Genomic DNA, 27,893 nt, shown 5'->3' with positions numbered 1-27,893 from the left:
ACAATATAGCACCAATTTGTTCATTCTTATGTTGGGTGGGTTTACTTTCTAAAGTCATTATTTGAAATACTCTGCTAGCGTTTCTAGATATTTGCAGTTATTTTATTTACTTATTTATTTTTTAAGGATTTATTTATTTATTTATTTTTGGCTGCGTTGGGTCTTCGTTGCTGCGCGCGGGTTTTCTCTAGTTGAGGCAAGGGGAGGCTACTCTTCCTTGAGATGTGTGGGCTTCTCATTGTGGTGGCTTCTCTTGTTGCAGAGCATGGGCTCTAGGTGTGCGGGCTTCAGTAGTTGTGGCACGCGAGCTCAGTAGTTGTGGCTCGCGGGCTCTAGAGCGCAGGCCCAGTAGCTGTGGCACACGGGCTTAGCTGCTCCATGGCATGTGGGATCTTCCCGGACCAGGGCTCGAATCTGTGTCCCCTTCATTGACAGGAGGATTCTTAGCCACTGCACCACCAGGGAAGCCCCTGCACAATTATTTTAATAGCCTAGCCGCCCCCCCCACTCCGATCTCTGAATTTCAAAATGCTCTCTTCTCACTTGTGTCATTTTGTAACACACACAGAACACAATGAAAGGTTAATGGTGATAAAGCTGATTTGGTGCAGCCGCCGATCTCTGACTTAGTGAGGAAAATGTTTTCAATAAACCTGAAAAACAAAATCAGGATTATAAACCGAGGGTCATTTTGGAGCCTCGTTACCCTTCACAGAACTATTCCAACTTGATTTGAACCTTATGGTTTTACCCAATCCAAAGCCCTCAAAGAGATTTCTCTGATTTTAGGGGTTGTTTCTTCCTGCATCTTTTTGCCTTTCAGCTTTTGCAACTGCAGGGACCACCTTGGTTTTGCCTTATATCAAGGGGAGTATGAATTCCAGGCACTTCATTGGCTTCAAAAACCATCATCATACCGGTGAACTTTGTGAATTTTGAAGACTGTCATGGGGAGGAATGATACCTCCTAGAGTGACAGGTCCCCCATCCCAGTGCTGAGGCCTCTCTCAACTCTTTCTTTCTCTTGTCCTCCTTCCTGCCTCTCAGGACTAACAACCACCTCTTGAGGCCTGACCTTGAAACAGCTCCATCTACTTTCACATGTCTCAGAGGCCGCTCAAACACTTTCACTTCACAAAAAGTGTTCTGGTGAATAATTCTTTCACCATTTCGTTACAGGAATAACTTAAGGAAGGTTTTCATTTGCTTTGCTTCCAGCAGGAGTTTTGTTGTTGTGGAGAGTGAGTGGGGGCTATATTTTTGTTGGATTGTTAAGAAGCCAATTCTTTTCTTATATAGAGGCAAGGACTTGGGAAGTGGTGGTGGTGGAATGAGATGGTCGGTGGATTTTTCCTCCCATCAGTAGGCAAAGGTATCCTGAATAAGAGTGAATGAAAGCACCTATTAGAACACAAATAGCAGAGCCAGTGTAGGGTAACTTCAGATACAGCCAACATTGACAGAGAAGCAAGAAAATGGGAGCGAGTAGGGAATGAAAGTAGGCACACTCATTTTTGTTGAGTTGAGAAAACAGAGTTTGTAACTTGTGACCCACAATGTTATTATAAAGGAGGGTCAATATATTAGAAATCTTTTGAGTTTAGCTATTGCTTTAATTTCATAATATTTCTGTTGTGGCACGCGGCCTCAGTGGTGGCTCGTGGGCTCTAGAGCACAGGTTCAGTAGTTGTGGTGCACAGGCTTAGTTGCTCCGCAGCATGTGGGATCTTCCCGGACCAGGGCTCGAACCCATGTCCCCTACATTGGCAAGCAGATTCTTAACCACTGAGCCACCAGGGAAGGGCTGTAAAATCATCTGTAAGCTAATAGCAAATTAGAAGTTCTCCATGTCGATTTTTTTTTCATTTAAAGACAATCTTTGAATTTGTTTTTCACTGAATTTGAAAATATTTTGTGCCAGATATTAGACTCTTTGCTTTATGTAGATTGTCATTTAATTCTCACATCACAGTACCTCAGTGAGGTAGAAGCTATATCTATTTCATTTTAACAATGAGAAAAGCCAAGAACAGGGAGGTTAGTAACTTGCCAAGGTCACAAAGCCAGAAATTTCAAAGTGAAGATTCATATTCCAGCAGTTAGGGGCAAGGGCAGAGGTCTTAGTCAAGACCCTGAAAAGCGTAGCGATTTAGGTAACTTTGAATTGTCTTTTGAGCATCCAATGTATCAGTAAGTATCAGGATGCTTAATAGAGGGAAATGTTAGTAGTTTGTTATCCCTAATAAAACAATACCTTTTAATTATTTTTTAATATTTAAAATGTATGATGACAGATTTATAATCACCTACTGATTGATTTAATAAAATATTTTCACAGTATATGTTTTTGTCCCACTGATCTACCTTTTATCTCGCTGAGTAGAGTTGGAACAGGAGACAATATGGGGATTCAGGAACAAAGGGGCTGGATATCTTAGTCACTTTGTGTATATATTGCAAAGACTTTATCACTGTGTCATTTGGGTTTGTTTTGTGTTATCCAAACTTCATTAGTGATTGCAGTCTCCTCTAAATATGTGGGCTTCATATTCAATTTCAGAAGAAGAAACATTTTGAAACAATGTGCAAATAAAGGAGAAAAATAAATGACACTTCTCTTTCAGTATGACTATCTACTTGATAGCAGGGGTTCAGAAAGGCATTTTAATTATTAAATGCTTTGCATTAAGATGTTTAGTCGATATTTTTCTTTCAGGAGAATCACAGTAGTGTGTGCTGTGTTGGCCACTGGTAACATAGCTAATTTAATGGCACAGTTTAAATGAATTCTGCTGACTACATTGTCCTTCATCTATGTTACCTCTAACAGTTGGTATGCAAACTTTCACAGCTATAGAGGCAGCCTTGTCATTCATTGGTATTGTCAAGAAGCATAAATAATCACTATGTGACATTTTGACACAAGGGTTTATTTAGTGATGTTTGCATACTGACATTGACAGAATATGTGAGGACATTTCATCAGCAGCAACTTTAGCCTCACAGAATACAAAAAATAATATGCACTTTCCTGATGGCTAGAACTGGGCTGTGACCTCCCTCTTCCGTCTTCTCTTTCTCCCCTTCTCTAATCCTTAATCCTTATTATTTGATTTTGCTAAAAACTACTGCTGAAAGAACTTTATTTCTATGTGCATGGGAAGTTAATTCATTATTTGGTCATTTCACAGCATGTTTAATTTCTTTCTTTGATTTTTCACCTTGATGCAAACCAAAAACAATACAGAGATGTAACTGTTGAACAGCAGGCATCTTCTTTATATTATATGCACAATAGATTGCTAATACCCATCCACTCTCCCTCTAGAGAAATCTACTAATTAAAAAATTTTGTCAATCACCTAAGCTCTTTTTTTGGAGAGGAGACTTTCCAATTAGCAGCTTGAGATGAGAGAGGGGAAAAAGAGTAGCTTTGGTGAATCATTACATTTAATTATTACTTCAATGCCAAGATGTTTCTAGAGCCACAGTATAATCTGTGAGTTCACAATAAATAGGTAGCAGCTCTCTATGAATAAATTAGATACAACTTTTACTTTCAGATCAGTTTTGAACAATAATTGCTACCTTAACCGGAAATTTGAATTGCTGAAGCACCCACTTTGTAAGTTGAAGGAGGAACCACATAACAGGGAAATGGAGAGTTTTAATGCAACCCCAATCTACCCCTGGACTTTACTAATCCCCAGGGCCTCTTCTGTTATCTTATGGGGAATATGAAGATGATCTCTGCAAGACTGGGTCATCACTAACATGGGTGAGTTTATGCTGTCATTTTATTGAGTGAACACAAAGCTAAATGAAAAGTATTGAGAGTTTTCCCTGTGTAAAAACTGGGAGGGATTCTAGAAATAAGTGTGTATAAAAAGGACATTCTAGTTTCTAGTGGTTGTTGTCTTTATTTCTGTAATTCTTCTTCACTCCCTCCTCTCCAAATAATCACATAATATAAAGCAGATGTCCAGCTCTGCCGATCCCAGCTTGGCTGTCAGCCGACGTGGCCACACAGGTTCATGGGTGATGTGCTCTGCCACTGGTTAATCAGTAATCTTTGTGAGAGTTTTAATTTTTGTGCTCTTTCTTCTTCCCTCCTTTTCTTTCTTCCTCCCTCCCTCCCTTTCCCAGTTTCGTTTTTAATTCATGAAAGTATGATAAATAGTGGCGAAGGAAGATTTTAAAGGCAGAATTTTTACATTCACACCCACATTCGCAGAAAGCTGTAGAAACATTATTAATGAAAAAACTTAAAACATTAATGGGCTTAAGAATTCAGTGGCCCCAGACCCTTCCATTCATGTTCATTATTTATGAGTGTGGGTGGTAGGATTGGATGAAACCGCAGTCAACCCACACTGCATCCTGCTTTGCCCAGGTGCTTTTCCAAGGAGGGCAAGATCCTCCTGTCTGCTTGCATTCAGATCTACACGTGTTGGGCTCTGGAGATTTGTGAGAGTATAGGGGACAAGGGGGCCCTAATCTCAGCTGTCTCTCTTTGGTGCCAAAGAATGGGGCCTCTGAGTGGGGGAGAAAGATTGATGATACTTACATGCGTGACATTTCCCAGGGATGCTCCTGCACTAATAGGTATGCAGTTCCCAAAATTAGTGTTTCCCAATCCTAGCTGTGTTGTCAGAACCACTAAGGGAGTTTTTGAAAAATACTGATGCCTGGGCCCTATGCCCAGAGAATCTGATAAAATTATTGGGGTGGAGTCCTGAGGTGATTCTAATGCACAACTGAAAAACTATAAACAGGACAATCGGAGTTCAGAAAATTCTGTATGTTGTTCTACTCTTCTTTCTAACCTGGGACTCCTGCTGTGAAAAGTTGCTTGATTTCTGTTCTCAATCTCTTGATCATCTAGGACCTTTCATAGCTTCTCTTTTACTCTCTTCTCCTGTCCTATGCCCAACTGTTCCATGACTCCTGTCTCTCTCTCTCTCGGTCAAGCCGCCTCAGTCTTGGAAGATGCTAAAAGAAGTTTTATATATATATATATATATATATATATATATATATATATATACACACACATATATATATATTTCTACCCTCTAGAAGACTATAAATGAAGCCAAGATCAACATGGCCATGGGCTATTACTACCCACCCCCTGCCCCCGCAAAAAAGAGAGATTCGTGTCATTGTACCAGGACAAAACTGAAGATTTACGCACACAGTCATAAACAGTTGGTTAGATTATACTAGTGTTTCTGGATATTTGTAACAAAACTTCTGAAAAGACCCTGATAAAGTCCACTTCTCTGACTGGCAGCCTTGGGTGTTTGCCATTTGATCTCCCTTCAAGAAAAACCTGCCTTCAGCTGGAAGGAGTGCATGGCATGGGTTGGCCTCCAGCTACGGCACCTTTCCCAGTCTGATACAGATTTCAGCCAAAGTCATGTTTTCCTGAGGGCAGCCCTCAGCCAATGACAGCTCAGCAAGCCTAGGAGGACACAGCCATCTATGCTCAACACTGTACTGTTCCAATGGCCAACTTTTGCTCCCCGTTGGCAAATTTGCATAATAGTCTGAGTGTCTCTCTATTCAATTCTGTTTTCTCTCCTTTCTTTTCATTAGTGTCAGATCAGCATCACAGCCTAAAGGCTCCTTCTGCTTCATCCTGTCCCTTCCCCTTTTATCTTAGGTGTTACCCCTAAGAAACCTTCTGCCTTCCTAGCTTTGTCTTGGTATCTGCGTCCCAGATAAACTGTACTGGCACAATCTGTCATTCTAACATTTTAATGAAAATTACAAAAGTTGCATTTTTATTTTCCAGTAGTGAAAAATAATTACAATCTTTTTTGTATCCACTAGCACAGAAGGTTCATGTGAAAAATTTACTCTATCACCTTCAAAATGCTACTGTTTGTATTTTTTCTTACAATATTTTAGTGTTTGTAACTTTCTATGAATATAATTTATTTCTTATCTTATTCCAATTATGTAGAAATATTACCTCCTAGAAATCTTATTAAAATTCTATCTTCAGATTTCTAAAATAAAGTCATTTGGACAGAGGGAATTTAATGCTTTAAAAATGTAAGTGATTCCAGTTTGATAGGTTTGGAAAATTCACCTTCGCTGGAACAATACTTCTTAAAGAGACTTGTTCTTCTGAACGTTAATAAAACAATCTTCTTCCTTTAGATGCTTACCACATTGTATTACTTATTATTACTGTTGTTGTTAACATATTTGTTGGCATTATGTTGTCATCATTTCTGACCTGCACAACCCTTGGCATGGCACTAGGCACATGGTTTATGCACATTAAATGTGTATTGTATTGAACTAAGTAGGATTCTTGTACATATTTTGACATCTGGGACTTCATCCGTATTCTCAGGGGAGAAATCCTCAGAAGTATTGATATAACTTCAACTGACACAATAAAGAAAGGAAATTATTTTTTCCTTCACACCCTTCCAACAAATCTTTGAGTCTGTTAAACAATTATTTCTTTTCTAACAGACCTCGAGTTCTGGAAGACTTTTTTAAAGTCCTTATTCTTTCATAAACCAGAGTATTCCCATGTATAGCTTTGGAGTAAAGAGAGGGTTTAAGTCAGGAAAACCTTGCTAAATAAATGGTCTCCAAGTGACAATGGCATTTTGCCTTTCTCTGAATCCTCGGGCGGAGGCCAGAGTTTGGAGCCAAGATGAAGGGCTGGATGAGTCATCTGCTATGGTATGGCAATGCCTCTGTTCTCAAATCTGCGCAATCAAATCTCAAACTGATTTCTCCCTTTCATTTCTTTTCCTTCTTTTTTTGGCAAGAGAGAAAATAACTTCGGTATCTTTTTTTAGGAGGGTTGAAAAAAAAAAAAGGAACACCATTCTATTGCCCAAAATTGCATACAGAATTTCAAAGAGTGACCTCTTCCCAGATATAGCAGAGCTTATGGTGGTAATGGGGATGTGTCACCTTTTGAAGCGTAAGACCTTCAGATCCCAAGCCTGCCCATCTCTTCACCGGACTTTGGAGAATGGTAGGATTAGGAGTAAAGGAGTATTAAATATAATACCATTTTCACCCGGGAGTAATTAATATTTCTGGCCATGTGGACTATTTCATGGTGGGAGTCACAGTGGCAATAAGTGAATGACGAGGAGATGGACTCCAGGTATGCTGAGATGTTCAAAGGTTTGCTTTTTTCACTGTTGGCAGATTAAGTCATTTTTAGAATTTGGACTTCTCAGGGGCAGAGGTTTTTTCTTTTACATTAAATCTACTCTTTTCTCCACACTGTTCTGTTATATAATAGGGTGAGTGTATGTGCAAAGTCATGCTTTTTCAGTATTAAAACACAGAATCATATCCTTCATTTTTAAAGTTACAGTTATTTGTGTTATTACTAATTTTGGACACAGCAAATAAGACATTGCCAGAAACATTTCTGGGAAGAATAAATATGCAGCTTGTTTAGAACTGAGTTTGTTGTTAAATATAGCTTTGATCTCCCCTCCACCCTGCCACCGCCCCAGCCAAGAACTGCATGGTAGTTTGTTTACAAACTACCACCCTGTCTTTAAATGCTGGACTCCAAATGTGTATTGTGTATTCTGTAGTTCTGTTTTCCAGGTTGTTCTGGCTTTGTGGCCTTGGCTGAAATTGTGTGCCTCTCCTCCCTTTGACCCATTCTCTTCACAGTGTTTCACTTCAGTTCATCAGACAGCACCTGATTAGGTGGCCTTCTGTCATCCATTCCCTACACATCCCGCCTGGCCTCAGCGCCGTGGGGCTGGCTGCCATCCAGAACCTCATCATGGAAGCAGCTGTCCTGACAGAGGAAGATGCGTTTGGTTCATCTTTAAACATTTTCAAGGAGTTGGACTCAAGGTCACAAATAGGCCAAAGGCTCAGTCACGTTTAAAGTGTGACATGATGGCATCCTGAAAAATCTTTTATCAGGCAATACTCTTTCTCTCAAAGAACAGAGACCTTGAAAATGGGCAGACATGTTTTGGAATCCCTGCTCTACCATCTTGCTAGCTATGTCACGGAAATACTAACTGCAAAGCTCCAAGTAAGTTGCCTGGCACGTTAAAGTAGGCTCAGTAAATTTTAGTTCTCTCTAAAAACGTATTAAATATTTATCATGTGCAAGGCAAGGTTGGGTAGCTGGAGTGCTAGATGGTATCAAAATAGTAATAGGTGGATGCTCAGGGTGCTTACTATTTTATAGGGGAAATCTTGGTAAATTCTGAGCTCAAATACAGGCTAGAAAGTAAAAACCACATTGCAAATCCAGGGGAATGAGAATTCAGAGAAGGGATGGATTACGGCTAGTGGGAGGATAAGGTAAAGGTGGGGGAGATAGCACTTGAAGTAAAAGCTGAAGGAATTTTTCCCTTCTCTTGTGTGTACATTAGAGATGGTAATTTGGACTTTGTAGGGATAGAGATAGAATCCTTAAGTGACAGGACTGCAGTCGAGCAAATGCACTTAATGTTTGGGGAATTGTTAACAATCAAAGTTGGCTGGATCAGAGCCCACATTAAAGGGAAGGTAGGAGATAATTTTGGAAAGGCTATATTCTGGTGGACCTTAGATCTCAACCTGTATGAGAAACGTGGTGGAGTGGAGGGAGACCCTGGCTACGGAGCAAGAATCCTAGACTCCTTTCTAGGCACCTGGGAAGAGATAGCAGAACAACTAGGTTCTGGAGATTCATTATTTTGGGTTCAAATCTCAAAGTGTCCACTTATTAAGTCTGTGACAGTCAGCAAGTTATTTCCCTCTTCTAGCCTCTAGACCAGACCATGTCTCTTCAAGTATAAAATTATTTGTTTATAAATTTAGTTGTTGGAAAATGGCAAAGTTTTTCAATAGAAAAGTGTTTTTTAAAAAGTGGGAATGTTTAAAAGCTTGGAAATGAAATAATTAAATGAAACTATCAGAGAGCTCTTCAGTTTCCATGCCACTGCTAAACATATACGATTCTAAGGAGACAGATCTAGTAATACTACCTAGGACAGTTTGAAGGAGTAAAAGACTAAACGCAAGAACATCATCTGACTTTGGGTCTAAGATGAAATGGGGATTTGAAGAAAGTTAGTACCATTTTTAAAAGAGAGATACTGCAGTGGGGCAATCAAAAGGATTTGGCAACTGATAGAATATCAGTTCTAAAGCTAACAAGCACAGGAAGGATTACTTTGTTTTAATTTATATGCTCTTTTATATTAAATTATTTAAGTGACCTGATTTAGTGATGACTTTTAATTCTGCATTACTCAATGCATGTGGAGTTTCTAGTGACATATGTATATGGGTATGTGTTATTGATCCAGCAAATACTTATTGTGGACCTGGTATGTGACCGGTAGTGTTCTAGGTGTTGGAGACAAGGTCCTTGCTCTTATATTCCAGGACTCTGTTGAAGAAAATAGTGGCTAGAAAAAGAAGTGTCATGAAGATGAACTAAGATGATATGGTAGGGGGTACCTGGAAAGCTAGTGAAGGGGCTCCTTTAGGAGGACGCATTCAGGCTGAGCTGAATGACTGAAGAAGCCAGCAACGTGGAGTGCCAGGGCAAGAACGTTCCAGAAAGAGAACACAGATAGGCAAAGGTCCAAGGATGGTGATTATGCCTCAGTGGGTTTCAGGAATTAAAAGAAGCCAGCCTGACAAAGGCATCATGATTAGGGGGAGAGTAGTCAGAGATAAGAGGAGAATATGTGTTAGTTCCCAACTTGGGGCCAACTCCAAACACTCATTCCTCATCTCTTGGCCTTGTTGCAATTTTACAGCCCAGTCTATGACATCCTTTGCAGCAAAAGGAGTTAATAAAACCACATTCATTCTCTTTTTCATGTACCAACTTTGGCAAAATGTTCAAACTCCCAATTTTTCAGAGTAGAAAGCTGGGGGTCAAAGATGTTTAGCAACTTGCTCAGGGTCACACAGTTTGTAAATGGCAGGGCCAGAACTCAACCAGGTCTTATGATCCAGGCCCAGAGCAGTTTCTGCTTCCCACAGTGTCACTTTCCCTTCTTATGTAATCCTAAAGAATCACAGTCACTGACCTCTTATCAGAGAGCCCGCAGGAGATGTCTGTAACCCAGGATAGGCGTTTTAACCAAAGGACAGTGAAAGAGTCCTCTATTTATGGCTGACAAGGTACAGGGCTTACCTGCACTAAGGTTTAGAGATAGAGAATTAGAAGGGAGCACCTATTGGCAGCGAACTGGCAGAATGATTATGTACTTATTTTCCTTTGCCTGGGAGTCCTGCAGCAGCCCCTTGCTTTCATAACCCCATGATTTGATAATTTTCCAACAAATTCAATTTTATGTGTTTGGACTGAATGGAATATGCCATAAGAGACCATAGCATCTTAGAACAAACATGAAATATGGTAAATAAACTGATGTTTATGCATGGGCACTGTATTAGCTGTTTCTGCACTTTGCCCCTCCATTAAGTTAACTGCCAGGCCTGGGCCATTACAATCCAGCCTTGTTCCCTCAATTACAGCCACACATTAACTCCGGACATTCCAAGTCTTTCCAATAGCCATTTTCAGGGAGGACCGTGAGCTTTCCTAGGAGTGCCTCCCCTCCTTTCTGTTCCCATCTTGAGCCCCCTCTGCTACTTGCAACTCTGAGTTCTGAACAGGCTTATCTCGAAGCCAGTCGGGATCCCTGTTTATGATGCATCCTCAAACCCAGGCATCCGTTTACACGAGAGCCCTAGTTAGGCATATTGTACTTCTCTCCTTTCAAAGAGCACATTTGCTGCTTGCTGGGGGCTTTCTGCCTGAGGCAGGGGGGCGAGGAAGGAGAGTTCCTTTGGGAGCAGATTTAGAGTCGCTTCTCATTGGAGGGGCTCGCTTTTTCCTGAGCTGCCAGACACTGCAGGCTCAACTGAGGCGCGGAGGTGCAATTCAGGCTGGTGAAACAGTGGAGGAAGGCAGGGACAGGCGGGGCTAGCGCGGCTCTGCAGCGGATCACAAGCACCAACACACACACCGCTCTCCCGCCGCCCCCTGCTCGAGCCTCGCTTCAACTAACCGGGGCCACAGAGACGCGGACAGGGAGCGGGGGACCGAGGAGGGGAGAGGACAAGGCAGGAACCGTGAAGCAGAGGAAAAGCTGGAGCGGAGCTGGTATTTCACCTGAGAGTCTGACCCGCATCCCGAGGCTCAAACCCCCTACAGCTGCACCGTTGTCGCCTGCTGGGAGAGCACGGCGCCAAGGAACCCTCGAGTCCCGCTCCCAAGTCGTTCTGTGCCCGGCGCGCCAGGATCCTTCTGGTGGGGGGCAGCGCGGTGCCCTCAGGAAGGTGCGGAGCTTGGGGGACCGGCGTTGGCGCCCGTCGTGGTGCCCCAGGAAAAGTAGGGGCGAGGAAAACCGCCTTCAGGGCAGAGTGCGAGGCCAGGCTGCCGCTGCCGCCGGCCGCGCCGCCTCCTGAGCTCTCGCCTTGGGTGAGTGCTCGGCTTTAGCGCACCGCCGCGTCTCTGCAGCGCTCGGGGGCGGCCTGAGGGCCCCGGTGGCGCCCGCGGAAACTCAGCGGCCCGCGGACGGCAGGCGGACGCGTCTCCGCAGTCCGGAGCGGGGACTCTGAGCCCGGAGGGCGTGGGTAGGGGCTGCTGTACCCGTGCCCGGCAGACATGCCTTTGGGCGGGATTTGGGCCAAAAGATAGGAGGCGGGAGCGCCGGAGGGAGCCGGGAGCCGTCCCGCAGGGCGGGCGGTCGGGAAGCGGCGGGGAGGGGGGAGGGTCTGGTCCGAGCAGGTAGCGCCGCTTCGGCAGCCCGGCGAGTTGGCCATCAGTCATAAAACTGTCAGTTTGGGAGCGCTGCAGGAGAGTCAGGAGGGCTGTGGGAAGGCAAGAGGGGGCCCCCGGGATGCCGGTGGTGAGGGAAGAAAAGAGAGGCCTCGAAAAGCTTGGGGGCACATTTGCGCTCGGGTTCCTAGTCCTTGCAGCCCTCCTGCCTTGAGTGTGGGAGAACACTTTTTTTGTTTTAAGACTCAGCGTGGAGAGAAAGCCTCCGTCCCAGGGGAGGAGAGGCGTCTGCGGGGGGCAGAGACCGCAGCTACCTGCCGGGTGCGCCCCCCGCCCCGGGCACGCAGGCGTTCGTCCCCCCTTTCTCTCCCGCTCCCACCTCCTCATTGGTGCTGGTTTGCAGCGCTCGGCTCCTGCGCCTTCGCTTCGCGTTTGAATCTGGCTCGCCCCTCCGTATTATGTCTGCACTCCGAAGGAAATTTGGGGACGATTACCAGGTAGTGACCACCTCGTCCAGCGGCTCGGGCTTGCAGCCCCAGGGGCCGGGCCAGGGCCCGCAGCAGCAGCTTGTGCCCAAGAAGAAGCGACAGCGGTTCGTGGACAAGAACGGCCGGTGCAATGTCCAGCACGGCAACCTGGGCAGTGAGACGAGCCGCTACCTCTCGGACCTCTTCACCACCCTGGTGGACCTCAAGTGGCGCTGGAACCTCTTCATCTTCATTCTCACCTACACCGTGGCCTGGCTCTTCATGGCGTCCATGTGGTGGGTGATTGCCTACACTCGGGGCGACCTGAACAAAGCCCACGTCGGCAACTACACGCCCTGCGTGGCCAACGTCTATAACTTCCCTTCGGCCTTCCTCTTCTTCATCGAGACCGAGGCCACCATCGGCTATGGCTACCGCTACATCACCGACAAGTGCCCCGAGGGCATCATCCTCTTCCTCTTCCAGTCCATTCTCGGCTCCATCGTGGACGCCTTCCTCATAGGCTGCATGTTCATCAAGATGTCCCAGCCCAAGAAGCGCGCGGAGACCCTGATGTTTAGCGAGCACGCGGTGATCTCTATGAGGGACGGAAAACTCACGCTCATGTTCCGAGTGGGCAACCTGCGCAACAGCCATATGGTCTCCGCGCAGATACGCTGTAAGCTGCTCAAAGTAAGTGCTACCGGCCCCCTCCCCACCTGGCGACCGCCAGCCCTCAAACCTGGGAATTAACTCACCTGAGAGCCACCCTCAGGCTCCTAGGCTTGACTAACGCCACAGGTAAACTTCCTTGTTTGGGAGCTGGGGAGGGCGTGGAGGACTGGGCAAAGAGAGTACAACTGACAGTTCTGTTCTTTTCCCACCCACTCTCGTGCTATTATTTATTTTATTTTATTCTTATTTATATTCCTCGGATGTATTTGTGTCACTTTCTGGACTAGTAACGCCAACGGAGTGGTGTTGGCTCCTGGACCTCTGAGGTACACAAGTGCCCTACTCTCCTTCCTACCCTTGCTGCTTTGCTCTTTAGAGAGCTTTTGAGTTGTTGTCAATAGGCTACTCCAGTAAACTTGAAGTATTAAAACTGAACAGCTTTTAGTTTGAAGAAAAAGGTGCTGAAATTGCTTTAATTTTCACTCAGGGCTTTTCTTTCTTTCTTTTTTTTTTTTAAATTTCTTTTTTTCCCCCTAGTAGTATTTAGCAGGTGGACTATTCCTTCAGACCCAAGAACATTTATTCTAACTCTATCTGTGGTCATCTTTTTTAACAAGTACACAAACCAGAGAAGCAGTTTATAAAGTGGAAAAACAACACCTGGTTGTTTTCAAGTTTTATTTTCACCAAATATTTTCCTAGAGAAATATTCTGTGAAAGCGTGAGTGCTTTTCCTGTAGAGTCTCTTATTAATTTTATTCTTAATTGCCTGTTTCTATGAAGCCTTTGTCAATTACAGATTTCACTTGAAGCTTTTCAGCATCCATTAAATAAGATTGCTTCCTACCATCAGCAGTGTAAATGCTAAAAGAAATTGTTCATGGAGTGATTATTAAAGCAAGGTCCATCTAGTCGTTAGGGGGCACCACTACAAACAAGAAGAGAAGCCCACTCTAATCACTCATCCAATTAGAGTCTAGGAATGAGGGATACGAGCCCAGTTCTCTATGTGTTATTTACAATCCATCTTTTTGAGGGATTTGCCTTAGTTTTCAAATGTTCATAAATTGAAAAGATGACCTCAATACAGTCTTAAAAATTTATCTGAGATTGCATGGAAAAACCATAGCCCCATTCAGAACTTAGCATTAATAAAATGAAAACCTGAAATATTTAAGTTGAGATTTTGCCTTTGAGATTTCAATTTTACTCTACAGGTCCTCTATCGTTTTACACAGCCTCAGTTTATATGGTAGTTAAAAGTGGTCCAATGTGCTTTAAAAAAAATTTGTCTCTTGCGTCATTTTCATTACTCATTTACAAGGTCTTACCCTAATTATTCTTGACCATCTTGCTCAGTATAGTGTTGGACTTAAAGCAGCTCAGTTGTCCTGTCACTCCACATCATATGCATATTTACTATGCTACAGACAGTAAACAAACTAATTGTGTATAGCTTACTGGAAAATTTTCAACCTGGTTCTGCTGTATATGTTAATTAAGATAATGGTGAATACATAATTTGAGTAGATCATATTCTTTATAATTAACTCCAATGGGCTGCATGTAATTTTTTTTTTAATTTAACTTAGTATATCATGCTATGGACCATATTTGAACTGAGTTGTTTGGATCAGGCTAAACATGTTGTAGACATGTTTGTTGCAAGGGTGTTTGTTGTATGTGCCTATTTCTATGAATAGAACAAGATATATAACCTCTCCTTTTAGGTTAGGCCTACCAGCAACACTTTGTAAATGTAGTGCAAAAGTCTCTGTCGTGGAATCCATGTTCATGTGTCACTTTGAGATTGTTACTGAAGAGTAGTTTATCATCTTGATTGGTGTATTGGAAACTTAAAATTAGACTTTAAAGGTCAGTTATTGCTGTTCTCTAGTTTTTCAAACATATAAATACGTTTATTAAAACAAATATCTTTTTGAGGAAACATATTTAGATGTTTTTAGACTATCAAATTTTATTTTAACAAAATCAGAAATAATTAGAATTAATCTACATAGTAGGTTCTTGTTTTTGTTTTTGTTTTTTTACAAAGTTGTAGTGAATCTGAAGCACCCAGTGTCTACAGTGGTTCAGGACACTGATTTTTATGCAAGTATCACATATACCACAAGGAGTGTCCTGATCAAACAAAAAAAAAAGATTTCTACCGTTGGCAAACTTGGAGCAAGGTGCTATATTAACACAAGGTGATAAAAACATCTAATTAAAACAATATGTATAATGTTCTTATAAAATTTTTTACTTTTGATTTGTTGGGAAGATGTCAGTGCTAAAAGTAAAAATAATTGGCATGTGGAGTCAATTTATATTTAAACAAAATTATGGTGAAATTCTGTCCTGCTTTTTTTGTGAGGGGAGAGGGTTGATCAGTGGCAGCTCTTCATCCAACCAGTTACTGTAGTTTGCTTGAAGTTGATTTGTCCTGTAGCCATGGTGATTAAAATGAATTCTCATAGCTCTTGTCATTTCCTTAGACTTCATTTAAAAGGAGCCATGTTTTATTAGGAAACTAATAACATTCGGCAAAATCAGAGGGAAGATTTGCCTTTAATAAGTGACTCTCATTTTCTTTTAGGGACTGAGATGAAGTGACCCAAAACAGCCAGTTATATTTTTAAAGAGAAGCTATACCAAGATCTTAAAGCAGTAATATTTTGATATTGGTCTTATACATCCTTACTAAATATTATTACACATATTCAGTTTCTTCTCTTAACCCATGTTTGACATTTTAAATGTAAAATTTATGTATCTTTAATACAGAGAAATACATAGAATTTTAAGGCAACAAAACCATAATATTTAATAATAGTAATTACAGTCTATATGAGTTCTTCCTATTACCTAATTTAATTTCATTTATATTTTTCTATTGCTGTTTTCTTATTTGCTGAATAAAAGCTTATTTATCAGTATTACTATAAGAATTATATTTGATGATTTAAAGCACTTCTATTCTTGTAAAGAATAGAAAAATAAGAACATGCATATGACTTTCTAATCCTGGCTACTGTGAAGTTTACTGTGCATTTTTTTTTTTTTGAATTCTATGTCTTGATGGAAGTTTTTCTCTTATAACTTCTCTAATTTTTAATTGTTGTTAACTTATATGAAAGCAAATTTTATTTCAATTCTATTCCCATCTTCCAAGCTTGCAAATACTGAAATTTATTTCAATATTTAATTATAGATCTTCCAACTTTATGCTTGGAGCAATCAGTCCTTTTTTAACTTAGAAAAAAAGAAAGCAGATTAAATAAAAATTTAAGAATATAATTGGAAGTTATTCTTTAAAATTTATAATGTTATTATGAATACAGCTCTAGAAAGCTCTTTTAAGATGAATGTTCTTTCTCTTTTCCTCTTTTCATCCCCATGAAGATGTTTTATTTGAATTTTATTTTTTTTAACCTAAAATATAGGAACTAATGAATAGGAAGGTCATGTTAAGTTAATATGACATCCAGTTTAAAATTTTAATAAAAATGCTTGGATTAAGGAGTTGAGACTAATGGTTGATACATTGGACCCTGTAATTCAGTGTTGGGTTTAAAGGATTTGGAAATCTCACTCTTTCCTACAAATCTAATACTAATGGTTGACTGGCCTAGACTTCCATCTTATTAGGGAAAGATTTAAACTTTTTGATATATTATTCAAGAATTTGCACACTTATTATCCAAAAACCATCCCAGTTACATGTATACATATATGTGTGTATATATATATGTAGACACTCAGTCAAACCTTATTTACATAAAGTAAACATAAAATCAATTATTGTTAGATATATATTTTGAAATTAAGAGGTAAGGTTAAATTTTTCTCATGGAAGTATAATATTATATCTTCATATTTTTATTCATGGCATATAGTCATCATCTTCCTTTCCTAGGATGTCAGCTATGCAACCCTTAACTTTCACCTAATGAAAGGTAATGATGCCCAGTTATCTTCTAATATATCACATACATTATTTTTATACTCATCTTTTCTATTCTCCATTTATATGGATACTCAGAATTGGATGCTATCTAGTTTCCTCATATGAATGTGATCCAGTGCAGATGCAATAAAAAACAAAATTGCATCTGCAAAACTAACAAGCTCATCATTTTTTTCATATATCTTAATATTTTGTTAATCTTTTAACCACAGTGATTCCTGGACCACTTGATTCCTGACTTTTTTCATATATTTATTAGTTTGCCTTCATTCCATACCTTGCACTTTAATGCAATTATGGTTTTGACTCTATATGACCCTATTTTGTATGACTGACTCTTTTCTCCAATTGGTCTTGGTCAATTTGCACTTTAGTTTTAATCTTGAGATCATTAGTTATCTCCTTTAAAAAATTAATTCACAAGTGAATATCTATTTAAAAACTCTTCTTCTGAACATAGTACAAGTGGTTAGTAGAAAGATTCAAGGAGTCTAAGACTGAGTACCCCAGAACTCTTGGGGCTAGATCTTATAATGGTCAGTGAGTTTTTTTAGGTGGGTTTATTATGTCTTTAAAAAAGAAAGTACAGTTTCTATGGAGTCTAGCTTTGCCTTCTCTGACACAAGTACAGTAATTCTGTAATAGATATAGAATTTGTGTTCTTTTTAAAGACTATAATTACTATTCTTCTTTTAAATAGTAGTAATATGTTGTTTTGTTTTTTATTTTTAATATGGTTCCTGAAAAGGACAGGGTGGCTTGTGCTCAGGGGAATACAGTGTGAACAGAAATAGGGACATAAAGACCCAAAAATAAACAGTAGTAGGTAAGAACAAATGATGAAGAGAAGCAGGAAAAAGCACTTGATGGATTTGAGGGTGTTTGTTTGCTGAGTAGGAGGGGAATGTGCAAGTAGGGTTACAAATCCTGTCCACAGTTATTATTATAAATTCCATAAAAAGTCCTCAAGGAATTATAAAGCTGTTCTTTCATTTAAATAGCATAGAAGCCTCACAGAATTTATTACAGGATAAATTACATTCCATCTATAAGTTACTTTCTTTTCATAAAAGTGAACATATTTTTATGGGATAATTGGCTTAGCATTAAAAATCTTTATTTTAGCCTTGATGTTGTTCATATTTTTTTCCACCTGTGTATTGATGGAATTTCAAACTTAAGGAGTCAAAAGAGGGGAGTTCCCTGGTGGCGCAGTGGTTAAGAATCCTCCTGCCAATGCAGGGGACACAGGTTCAAGCCCTGGTCGAGGACGATCCCACATGCCGTGGAGCAACTAAGCCCATGCACCACAACTACTGAGCCTGCACTCTAGAGCCCATGAGCCACAATTACTGAGCCCGCGTGCCACAACTGCTGAAGCCTGCGTGTCTAGAGCTCGTGCTCTGCAACAGGAGAAGCCACTGCAACGAGAAGCCCATGCACCGCACCGACGGGTAGCCCCCGCTCGCCGCAACTAGAGAAAGCCTGTGCACAGCAACGAAGACCCAAAGCAGCCAAAAATAAATAAATAAAATAAATAAATTTATAAGAAGTCAAAAGAAATGTACAACTGTAGACAGTCCAGTGAAATTCTAGGTCCACACTTTCTTCTACCTGACTTTAATTTTGGTCTGAGTCCCAAAATCATTGCCAGAAATGCTTTGAGTCACAAGGCATTGTTGTTCTTTATACTGGTACCTGCTTTTGGCTCATTTCCAAATTTTAGATTCCACGTAGTACTCTGACCTCATTGCATGTAATTTTATTTCTGACTTCAGCATATATTCAACACACACACACACACACACACGCACACACACACACACACTGCACATTTAAAGAGGAGAAGTGACATTACGGATAAAATGGTGGGGAGGTGGTAGGCAAGAAGGGCTGCCCTCTCTGTCTTCAACTATGTTTTCCTTCTTTTCCTTTCTGGACCACTGGCCCTCATTACCTTTTCCAGTAGGTACGTGTGAAAAGTGGTGGTGGTGGTGGTGGGGTGGATCAAGCCTTAGAATATTATAGAAGTACTTCTCAAGAGTCAGATGTTAGAGATTAAATTTTTTTTTTTTTTTTAAATTCCCCTAGCTTCCCTCCAAGCTAGGAAAGAGCACAATGGCTATAATTAGAACACAATAATGGGTTGGAGAGATGGGAGAAAGGCAGCAAAGAGATTGATTGTATTGGTGAAGTGTGTCCCTGCTGAATGAATGTGGGCAACTGATCACAAATATCCCAGAAGGAGGATGGCGAAATGTGGATCTACTTATGCCAAGGGCAGTTCTAAATGTGTATCCAGAGCGGTGTGTGTGTGTGTGTGTGTGTGTGTGTGTGTGTGTGTATGTGTCTTTGTCTTTGGATACATACGCTACAGTCCTTTATCTGTAATAAGAAAGCTGTTTGTCTGTAAAGTACATGATGATAATAATCCCTTCTAGGCATCTGTGACTTTTGATTCCTTTTCCACCTGTAGTCAGAAGTTGTAATTTATTATCTTGCAGGCCTTTTTGGACTCTAAGGGAGTTCAAAGTCATTTGACATTAGCTGCTTCTTTGAAATTAGTACATGTAACTATAAAATGAGGCACAAACCTTAAGTTCTAGACATATATCCATGTGGCATATAATTAAAGTGTGTGTAATAGAAATACTACATTTCAATAGCAATATTTTTATTACAAAGAATAACTTAGAAATTATTGCCAAAATCTAAATTGCACACAATCATTTCAAAAAATCCAGGAGGTTCTACTTAAAATGTTTTTGGGCACTAAATTTAAACAAACTTTATGCCTTAGAGTTCCTTGAGTTTTGTCTTAACTCTCAGAATTTCCTATAATGCAACCAACCAGAAAGTCTTTAAAATGGCAGAAAAATCTTTATTTCCTTCCCCAAAATATTTCATACAATTGATAATAAAAGTTGTATGTTAAGTTATTCTCAAGTGCTAGTGTTTTCAAATTATGTTCTAAATTTTTAAGAATTACCAATTTTCCATGAACTGTTTTCCCTTCCACCTTTTCCCCACTTATTTATTCAATAGTTTCAAGATTTTAAATGATTATTTCATCAAGTAAAGTCAACCTTAGAAATTTTAATAATTTATTGTATCACTCTTCACCTTAAGCAATTGTTTAGAATTGTTGTTGATCTCGACTGTATCTATTTACATATTATCCAGGAAAAGGTCATGGTCCTGTGTTCCCTTTTGGAATTAGGAGGCTTATAGAACAAGAGGAGATAATGTAGACCAGGGACAAACTGCTCTACTAATGAAAGATTTCTTCTTTTATTATAATTCTTAAGATGACGTAATAAATAAAGGTTAAATTGGTTTTTACCTACATTTTTTATGCCTATTATCAAAATTTCTGGGTGAAATATGGTAATTGGTATCTAAATAAGAGAACTAGAAATGGATGAAATATCATTGCTGCTGATTTATTACATACTCAAGGTACAGATCACAGTTTAATTTTATAAAGGCACATCCATAACTCCTCTTTTTCCTTTGTATCTTTTATGTATGTGTTACAGTTCCTTGAACAAAAGTTCTCTAACTCCACTTATACAAGTTGAGAGACTATAACTTACATATGCTTCTTTTCCCCCCTTGCTCCAGAAAAATCTCTGGAATTGCCCCAGAACTAGAAAAGCCTAGATTAGAATTCCTTGTAAACCTAGAGTAGAATGTGCATGCTTCTGCAAATGTATTTGGTAGATATATGTCAGGTTCTGGGACATCGTATTTGGCTGAGTATTGATAAGATAACCTTGCTCTGCCCAGGAGCTCAGACTTCAAACAATTCCAGTGCTCCAGGCACCTGCCAAACACCCTTCCCTCCTCTAAACAGAAAAGCGTTCTCTTTAATTCACAGTGAGTAATAGGCTTCCCAGTCTATTACAGAGTCAGAGAAGCAAACAAAAATCAGGGAGGTAAGCATATTGATAGTTGAAATATCTGTTGGCCTAACAAAAAGGAAGAAGACGTGAAAGATAAAATTGTGGATGTATGTAGTACCTCAGTGTCATTTAAAGTAAGATTAAATTTATCCACTGGAAAATAATTTTTAGTGAATAAGTAGGGAATTTCACTTATCGGAAAAAGATGTAAGTGTGGAAAACATCTTTCAAAGAAATGAAGTATTGTTTTCCCCATAGTATCACAAAATAGGTGCAGTTGTCAACTTTGTTTCTGCCAAGACTTGGATAGGATATAAAGCATTTGGGAAGGGGTATAGGCATAATTTTGAGTATATGGAACACATTTTTAAAATCGAAAGATAACATGGAGTCTGGAACGTTATGGACGTTAATGGAACAGATTCATGCATATTTAAGTCTCAATTACCTACATATGAATTAACTGCTTTGCTAAAAATAAAATATTTCTTATTCTAGGTTGGCATTCTCCTGATAGCCTATCTGTTTCTAGGCCACTTCTTTTTCATGGGTTATTGAATGAGCAGAGAATAAAGAAGCTAATGGCTACTCTAAGAATGAGGTGCAAGTATAAATAACAAATATATAAGTAAGGGAGATGAATTTTAGCCTTGGTGTACGTATATAAAAATTAGAAAAATATATCTTCTTTGGGGGAAATTATTTTAAAATAACTGGGAAACTGAGTTTAAAAATTATGTTTGTGAATATTTTTATTTCATGCAGAAAAAGCAGAGCTTAGAATAGTTGGTAAAATGACCCAAATTCTGATCATTAATTATAAATGTCAGAATACCACCTTGTGTTTATATAGCACCTGTTTCTTAGTAGGTGAGAGAACAATGACCCAGGATTTTTTGTTTTTATTTATTTTTGTTTTGTGTTTGACTTTTATTTTGTTACATTAATCAATACATGTTATACAACTGTGTATTTGCAAAGGTGCTGGTCTCATCTGTATTTTACCAATTTGAGAATATATATAGAAAGATAAATGAATTCTACTGGCTTAGAAATGACTAGTTTTCTCCAACATTGGTTGTTAGAGCTGCTGTTTTTATTTTTGCACCATCAGGTTTTTCCATGTTTTTTTTTTTCTTGTCAGTGATCATTTTCTTCTTCTTTTTAAATTTTTAATCAACTAGTCATAAGGCAGAGAAGAAAAATAGTCTCAATATTTTCATTGGACTTTTTTTCTATACAAATAAAACTCCTGAGTATCACTAATTACAAAGTAGTCTGTCTAATTGACTAGTTCTGCTTTTGAGACTCTGCAATTGCTGCGGTAACAATTTGCCACCAACTTGGAACTCTTGGTTTTGTTTTGCTGTGGAGAACAGCTTACTAAACCATATTTTTCAGTATTTTCAGGCTCGTTTACAAAGTCAGTGTCTTTCCGGGAACTCTGAAAGTAAGGATTTTGTCTTCAGTCTACCGATTCATTGGACAGACCAGTGTTGCAGAGTCTGTTTTGTTTATTAAATTTGCTTTGCAAAGAGTCTCTTAAAATATATTGGATTCTTCCAAACCCCATTCAACCAGCAGCAAGCCTCCCTCCACCCTGATTTTTTTAATCCAGCTTTTATTTTACCAGCATCATCATATAAATATTTGCTTATTGTGATCCTTATAAGCAACATATATGAAAAATGAATAGAAAAGAAAGATAAGTTTATTTTCATGGTTTGCTAATTGTTAATAATCGTATTTAATTTTTTTTAGCATGCAAGGAGTTTGTTGAATTAAGCTTTACAGTGATTTATACTGATACTGAGTGCCACTGCCATATGAAAGTTTTAGTAAACTACAAGTTGTCTAATACAGAGTTTTTAAACTGCATTTTGATTTAAAGAAATTCAGTTGAGCACAAAGTTTGACTAATTTTACAATTTATAAAATAAATAGAGAAATAACTTTAATGCAATTTATTACTAGTGGTTCGAAAGCCACTAGTTAACAGCATCTGCCTTTATTTTTATTATGTGAGCTGTTGTGTACATAACATTATTCAATATGATAACATCTTCACTATTCTATTCTAGTTTCTATCTGTTACTTTTCAAAGGTCCTGGAAAAATAAATTATTATGTTTGCTTTGTAATAATGCAATAAATCTGTTTTTAAATTATGATCAACCTTTTTTAGCTTTAACAAACTCCGTAAGAATTGCCTACTTATTTGCTTTGGGAGGAAAAAACATCTGGCGTGTAGTGCATTATCATTTAGTGATTTATGTCAAGCAGTAGCACATATACACTTAGTTCCACAGTTTGTGTTAACAGCCATTGTTGGACCAGGCATTTCTCCAAAGCTCATGAGTTAGGGACTGGTAATTATAGTAAGTCGTGTATTATAAATAATGCATGTATGTTCCGCATGAGCTATGTGGGATTTCGGCCCATTTGCTAGAACATAGCTGCATAATGATTTGTTTGGATTTTGTTGCAGATGATTGATAGTGCAGAATGTTGGCAATGATGTAAATTACTGTTGGGCTGCCTTGCAAATTTCAGTACAAGTGGTGATTTCTTCTCTTTTTCTGTGTGCTTGTCTAGTCTCGGCAGACACCTGAGGGTGAGTTCCTTCCCCTTGATCAACTTGAACTGGATGTAGGTTTTAGTACAGGGGCAGATCAACTTTTTCTTGTTTCCCCCCTCACGATTTGCCACGTGATTGATGCCAAAAGCCCCTTTTATGACCTATCCCAGCGAAGCATGCAAAGTGAACAGTTCGAGATTGTCGTCATCCTAGAAGGCATTGTGGAAACAACTGGTGAGTAAAAACATAGATATATCATGACGTTTCTTTATTCCATAATAACATTATATTATATGCACAATACCTATCATGGTTTGGGCTAAATGTCTCAGCTCGCAATAATGAAAGTAATGACTTGTCTGTTATTTCTTTGTAACATTAAGTTGATACTGCTTTGAAAATGAAGATTTACTGTTGTGATGATTGCATTTGTAATGTTAACTCAGAAATACTTACTGCAAAAAAAAGAAAGAAAAGGAAACTGAGATGACTCCTAGAAATGATTATGATGTTCTAGTTTAACTGCAGACTTGGATTTCCTATAATCATATATTTTTTAAAAGATTTAAGGTTAAAATAAATTCAGGGTAATTAGTGAGCAACCTGAACTCAGCATGCGTATTCTTGCCTTAGGGATGGTGATTCGGGTGTCATTGACAGAGCTTTAATATGCTACTATATGCAACCTCAGTGGAAAATTCCCTGTGTGTGTGTGTGTGTGTGTGTGTGTGTGTGTGCGCACGCGCGCCCGCCTGTGGGCGCGAACCACACTAAAGTAGCATTTTAATTTCAAAGTGGGTCAGTAGATTTCCCCAGCTGAACCTTGACCAAAAATTTTTTGAAAAGAAATTTTCCTTTTCGGCTTTGGTATAGCTATGTGCTGTATGTTACTTCTTAAGATGTGATATAGCGTTGCTATGCTGCAATACCCACAGTTTGCTACTCTCTGAGGAGAATAAGGTTGGCAAAGGAAAGAAACAATAAATCAGAGTATATTATTTGGGGCCTAAGCATTGCCAGTTGGTTTGGAACCTGCTGGATGCTTGAGACTAATAATGGAATATTTACATAATTATATCTATCTATCTTGAGTTTTACCCTTGCTACAAGTAGTGAGAGAGCAAGAAATACTTTAGCTTTTAATTTTTTTCTACCAATATCATTCTAATAATCTTAAAGTGCTAGTTATTATGTATAAACTATAGCATTGAAAGTAACATCGGCAATAGCATAGATACATTCAAGCCTTATATCAAGGTGGGAGACATTACATAATGAAAGTATCTCCCATCTTGATATAAAGCTTTGTCCAAGGGGCAGGGGGAGGCAAGCCACTGTAATCTTATACATCTGTTACATAACACCGATTTGAAATTTGGGCAAGATACTTAATCTCCGTAAACTTTTTTTCTCATCTCTCTAGAAGGAGAATGATATAATAATCACTTTGAAGCTACCTGTTGTATTACTATTATTTTATTTTCATTAGTGCTTCAGTTTAAAATTTAAGGTTTTTGAGAACAGTGAGTAAAGAATTCATCAATCTGTATCTGGGATTTGATTTCTGTGGACAATTTCATGGTTTAAATTCTCCAGTTTTTGAACTTAAAATTGAATTGATGTCATAGTATATTTCTAAAATATCATATATTGATAAATAATGAAACCAATTTATAAAGGCTTCTAGTTCAAGAAATCTTTACATTTAAATTTTAGTTTTTATTTGTCTTGTTTATTGAAGTAATAATACATTGTTAGAGCTTAAACAGCAGATTTTTTACTGATTTATTTTTAAGCATGTGGTTCTATCTTTGACACAGCTGGTTATAGTTTATTAATTGCTTATTATTATTCTAATCACTGTCACGAGTGAAGTTTCTGTTTCACTTGACAGTCTTAGAAATCTTTCACTAGTTCTATCTATCTATCTATCTATCTATCCATCCATCCATCCATCCAACCATTTTTCCTACTTATCTCTGGTTAGTGTGTATTTCTTAAGAATGAGAAAATTTTTCTACAAAATCACAGTGCAATTAAGAAAAAAATCAGGATATTAAACAATGATACAGTACTATTATTTAGCTCATAGTCTACCTTCACATTTTATCAGTTGTCCTAGTAGTTTCCATCATAGCCCTTTTTCCCTGGTTCATCAATTTAAGGATTATGCCCTCATTTGTTTACTTGTATTCTCAGTAATTTCCATCATAGCCCTTTTTTCCTGGTTCAACATCAATTTTAGGATTATGCCCTCATTTGTTTACTTGTCTTCTCAGTCTCATGATAAAATAGTTCCTCAACCTTACTTTGTGTTCTTGACCTTGATGTACTTGAAGAGTACAGGCCAGGTATTTTGTAGAATGTCTCTCAATTTGGATTTGTCTGAGGCTTCCTTATTCATCATATATTTTTTTGATTTTTGACTTCTACATAGGCATCTTAAGGGAATATTGAATCAGGTTGTTTTTAAAATACGCCTGTGTATTCTTGACTTAACTGATGTATCTTCATCAGATTTCAGAGGATCATGTTTAGTAAATGATATTCTACATAAAGTCATTTGGAGTTTCGTAACATTAAATTATTCATTAGGACTGTAGATTTCATTTTACCATTTTCTGCCCTCTCTCTCTTTTTTTTTTTTTTAATTATGAACTGGCAGAGACTACTTTCCACAGAAAATGTGAAAACTTGACTGGAGACTGAATTTCTTATTTAGAGATTGCCTTTTATGGAGAAAAGATTAAAGCCTGCCTCCTCTTAACCTCTTAACTAAGCCTGTTTTCTAGATTTAGTATAGCAAGAATAACAGCAAAAACATTATGAATAATTTTTAGAATTTATTTTGTGGAAAATGTATCTGACATTTTGTTTGTGTATATGCCCTAACTGATTAAATCACACATTATTCAAACTCTGAAAAATCTGTCTATATTTTCAGACCTCCCTGAGTCTGGTAAAAATAACATAAACATTCTTATGTCCATATGATCATTTAAAGTTATACTGAGATTTATTTAGATTCATTTTTCAGGATGTTTCCTCCTTTATCCTCCCATTCACAATACTTTCTCACAATATTTATTGCTTGGAATAAGACAGATATGATCTTTTGTGATGTTTTGAGACATCAATAATACTATTTTGGCTCCAGTGTTTTTTGTTATAGAGGCTTGTGACTAAATGTTAACAATGTAACTTTCCATCATATTTAACATTAAAACACCAAGTTTTAAAATCATTCATTCATTCACTAGACAAATAACTGAATGTATGCTGTGTGCTTGGAAATATTTGAAATACTGGCAATATAGTGGTGACCAAGACAGGCAGAATCCCTTTCCTTATGAAAGTTATATTCTAACTGGGAGGAAGACTGCAAAACAAAACAAAAAAATAAATAAGCAAGGTATTATCACATAATAATGTGTCAGGAATAAAAACCAAAACAAAACAAGGTTATGGAAAAAAGAGTGCATCCCAGGCTTAGGTTGACGGTTAGGAAAGGTCTCTCTGAGAAGGTGACACCTAAGCAGAGACCTGCCTGTCAAGAAGGACCTCCTGGGCCTGTCTGGAGGGAGAACACAGCAGAGGCTGAGAAACAGCTGGTACAAGGGTCCTGAGTCAGGAACCAGCCTGATTGATTCCAGGAACTAAAAGAAGGTGGTGGTGGTTAGAGCAGAGTGAACAATGTGGAGAGTGGGGTGAGGAGAAGTCTGAGAGGTCGGGGGTGGGGTGTGGGTGCACCTCTGCACTACAGATGATTGCATCGCATCAACAGCGAGTGCTGGGATTCGATTCAAAAGCAAAGCCTGCATTTAAATGCTAGAGTAATAATTTAGTAATCTCAGACTCTATATAACAAAATAAAACACACATTTTTTTCCCCTAGTGGATTGCATGTAGTTTATTTAAAACCCAGTGACCCCAATGCCTAGGGAATGCATAAAACTTTAGACCGTTACCACTTTTCCGTATTAACAGTACTACCTACACAGTCCCCAGCCCCCAAGACAGGCACATAATTGCTCACTTTGCTGCGGTCCTCTGATGAGAATCTTCTGATCTCATTTAGTTTTTGCTTCTTCCCTTCCTGTGGTCTCAGCGGGAGTGGTAGTGGTGGTGAGGAGGGAGATGAAAAATTAGATTTCTCATTTCCTTGAAAGTTTCAGCTTCCAGCTCAGGACTCACAATAATTATTTTCCCCACTTCCTTGGAAATACTCCTCAGTGATCACGTTCAGGGATTGTTGCCTTCTTTGCTTCCAATGAGTTGGACTTTCACTTCCAACAAGGAACACAACATTTGCCTCTTCATGAATAACCTTTGCTTCTTGGCTCACGTAGCAAATTTCTAAACATAGGTTACCTCTAACTGTTGCTCTCTTTGCTGATTCTCCCGGGAGGGAGAACACTGCTAGAGGCAAACAGCATTGCAGATTTGGCTCATTAGAACTCGATGCTTTCAAACTTCAATCTGCTCTCTGCTGCTATTTGGCAGTCTTCTTAATTGTCTTTTCTGCACTCCCAGGCTCTCTCCCCATG

The 27,893-nt window shown here is 38.9% G+C and overlaps 2 protein-coding genes across 2 annotated transcripts in view; one reads left to right on the top strand and one right to left on the bottom strand.

The window, feature by feature from the left end:
* LOC149748582 (uncharacterized) overlaps nucleotides 1-12,139 on the bottom strand; it is a 68,641-nt gene extending 56,502 nt beyond the window's left edge. The window contains 2 exon segments of the mRNA XM_089916814.1: nucleotides 11,144-11,286; nucleotides 11,288-12,139. Coding sequence (XP_089772940.1) covers nucleotides 11,144-11,286; nucleotides 11,288-12,139 — 995 coding nt within the window.
* The window catches only part of KCNJ3 (potassium inwardly rectifying channel subfamily J member 3), a 169,270-nt gene continuing 152,230 nt past the window's right edge, over nucleotides 10,854-27,893 (top strand). The window contains exons 1-2 of the mRNA XM_022569742.3: nucleotides 10,854-12,912; nucleotides 23,364-23,580. Of these exons, the coding sequence (XP_022425450.1) occupies nucleotides 12,211-12,912; nucleotides 23,364-23,580 (919 nt within the window). The 5' untranslated portion in view covers nucleotides 10,854-12,210. The remainder of the gene's footprint in view (nucleotides 12,913-23,363; nucleotides 23,581-27,893) is intronic.

The sequence above is a fragment of the Delphinapterus leucas genome, chromosome 8 (assembly GCF_059928025.1).
Source record: "Delphinapterus leucas isolate spDelLeu-1000000601 "Yukka" chromosome 8, BTC_Dleu_Yukka2, whole genome shotgun sequence".
Taxonomy (NCBI): Eukaryota; Metazoa; Chordata; class Mammalia; order Artiodactyla; family Monodontidae; genus Delphinapterus; species Delphinapterus leucas.
Note: the sequence above shows the minus strand (reverse complement) of the source record. Positions and strands in the feature narration are given on the sequence as shown.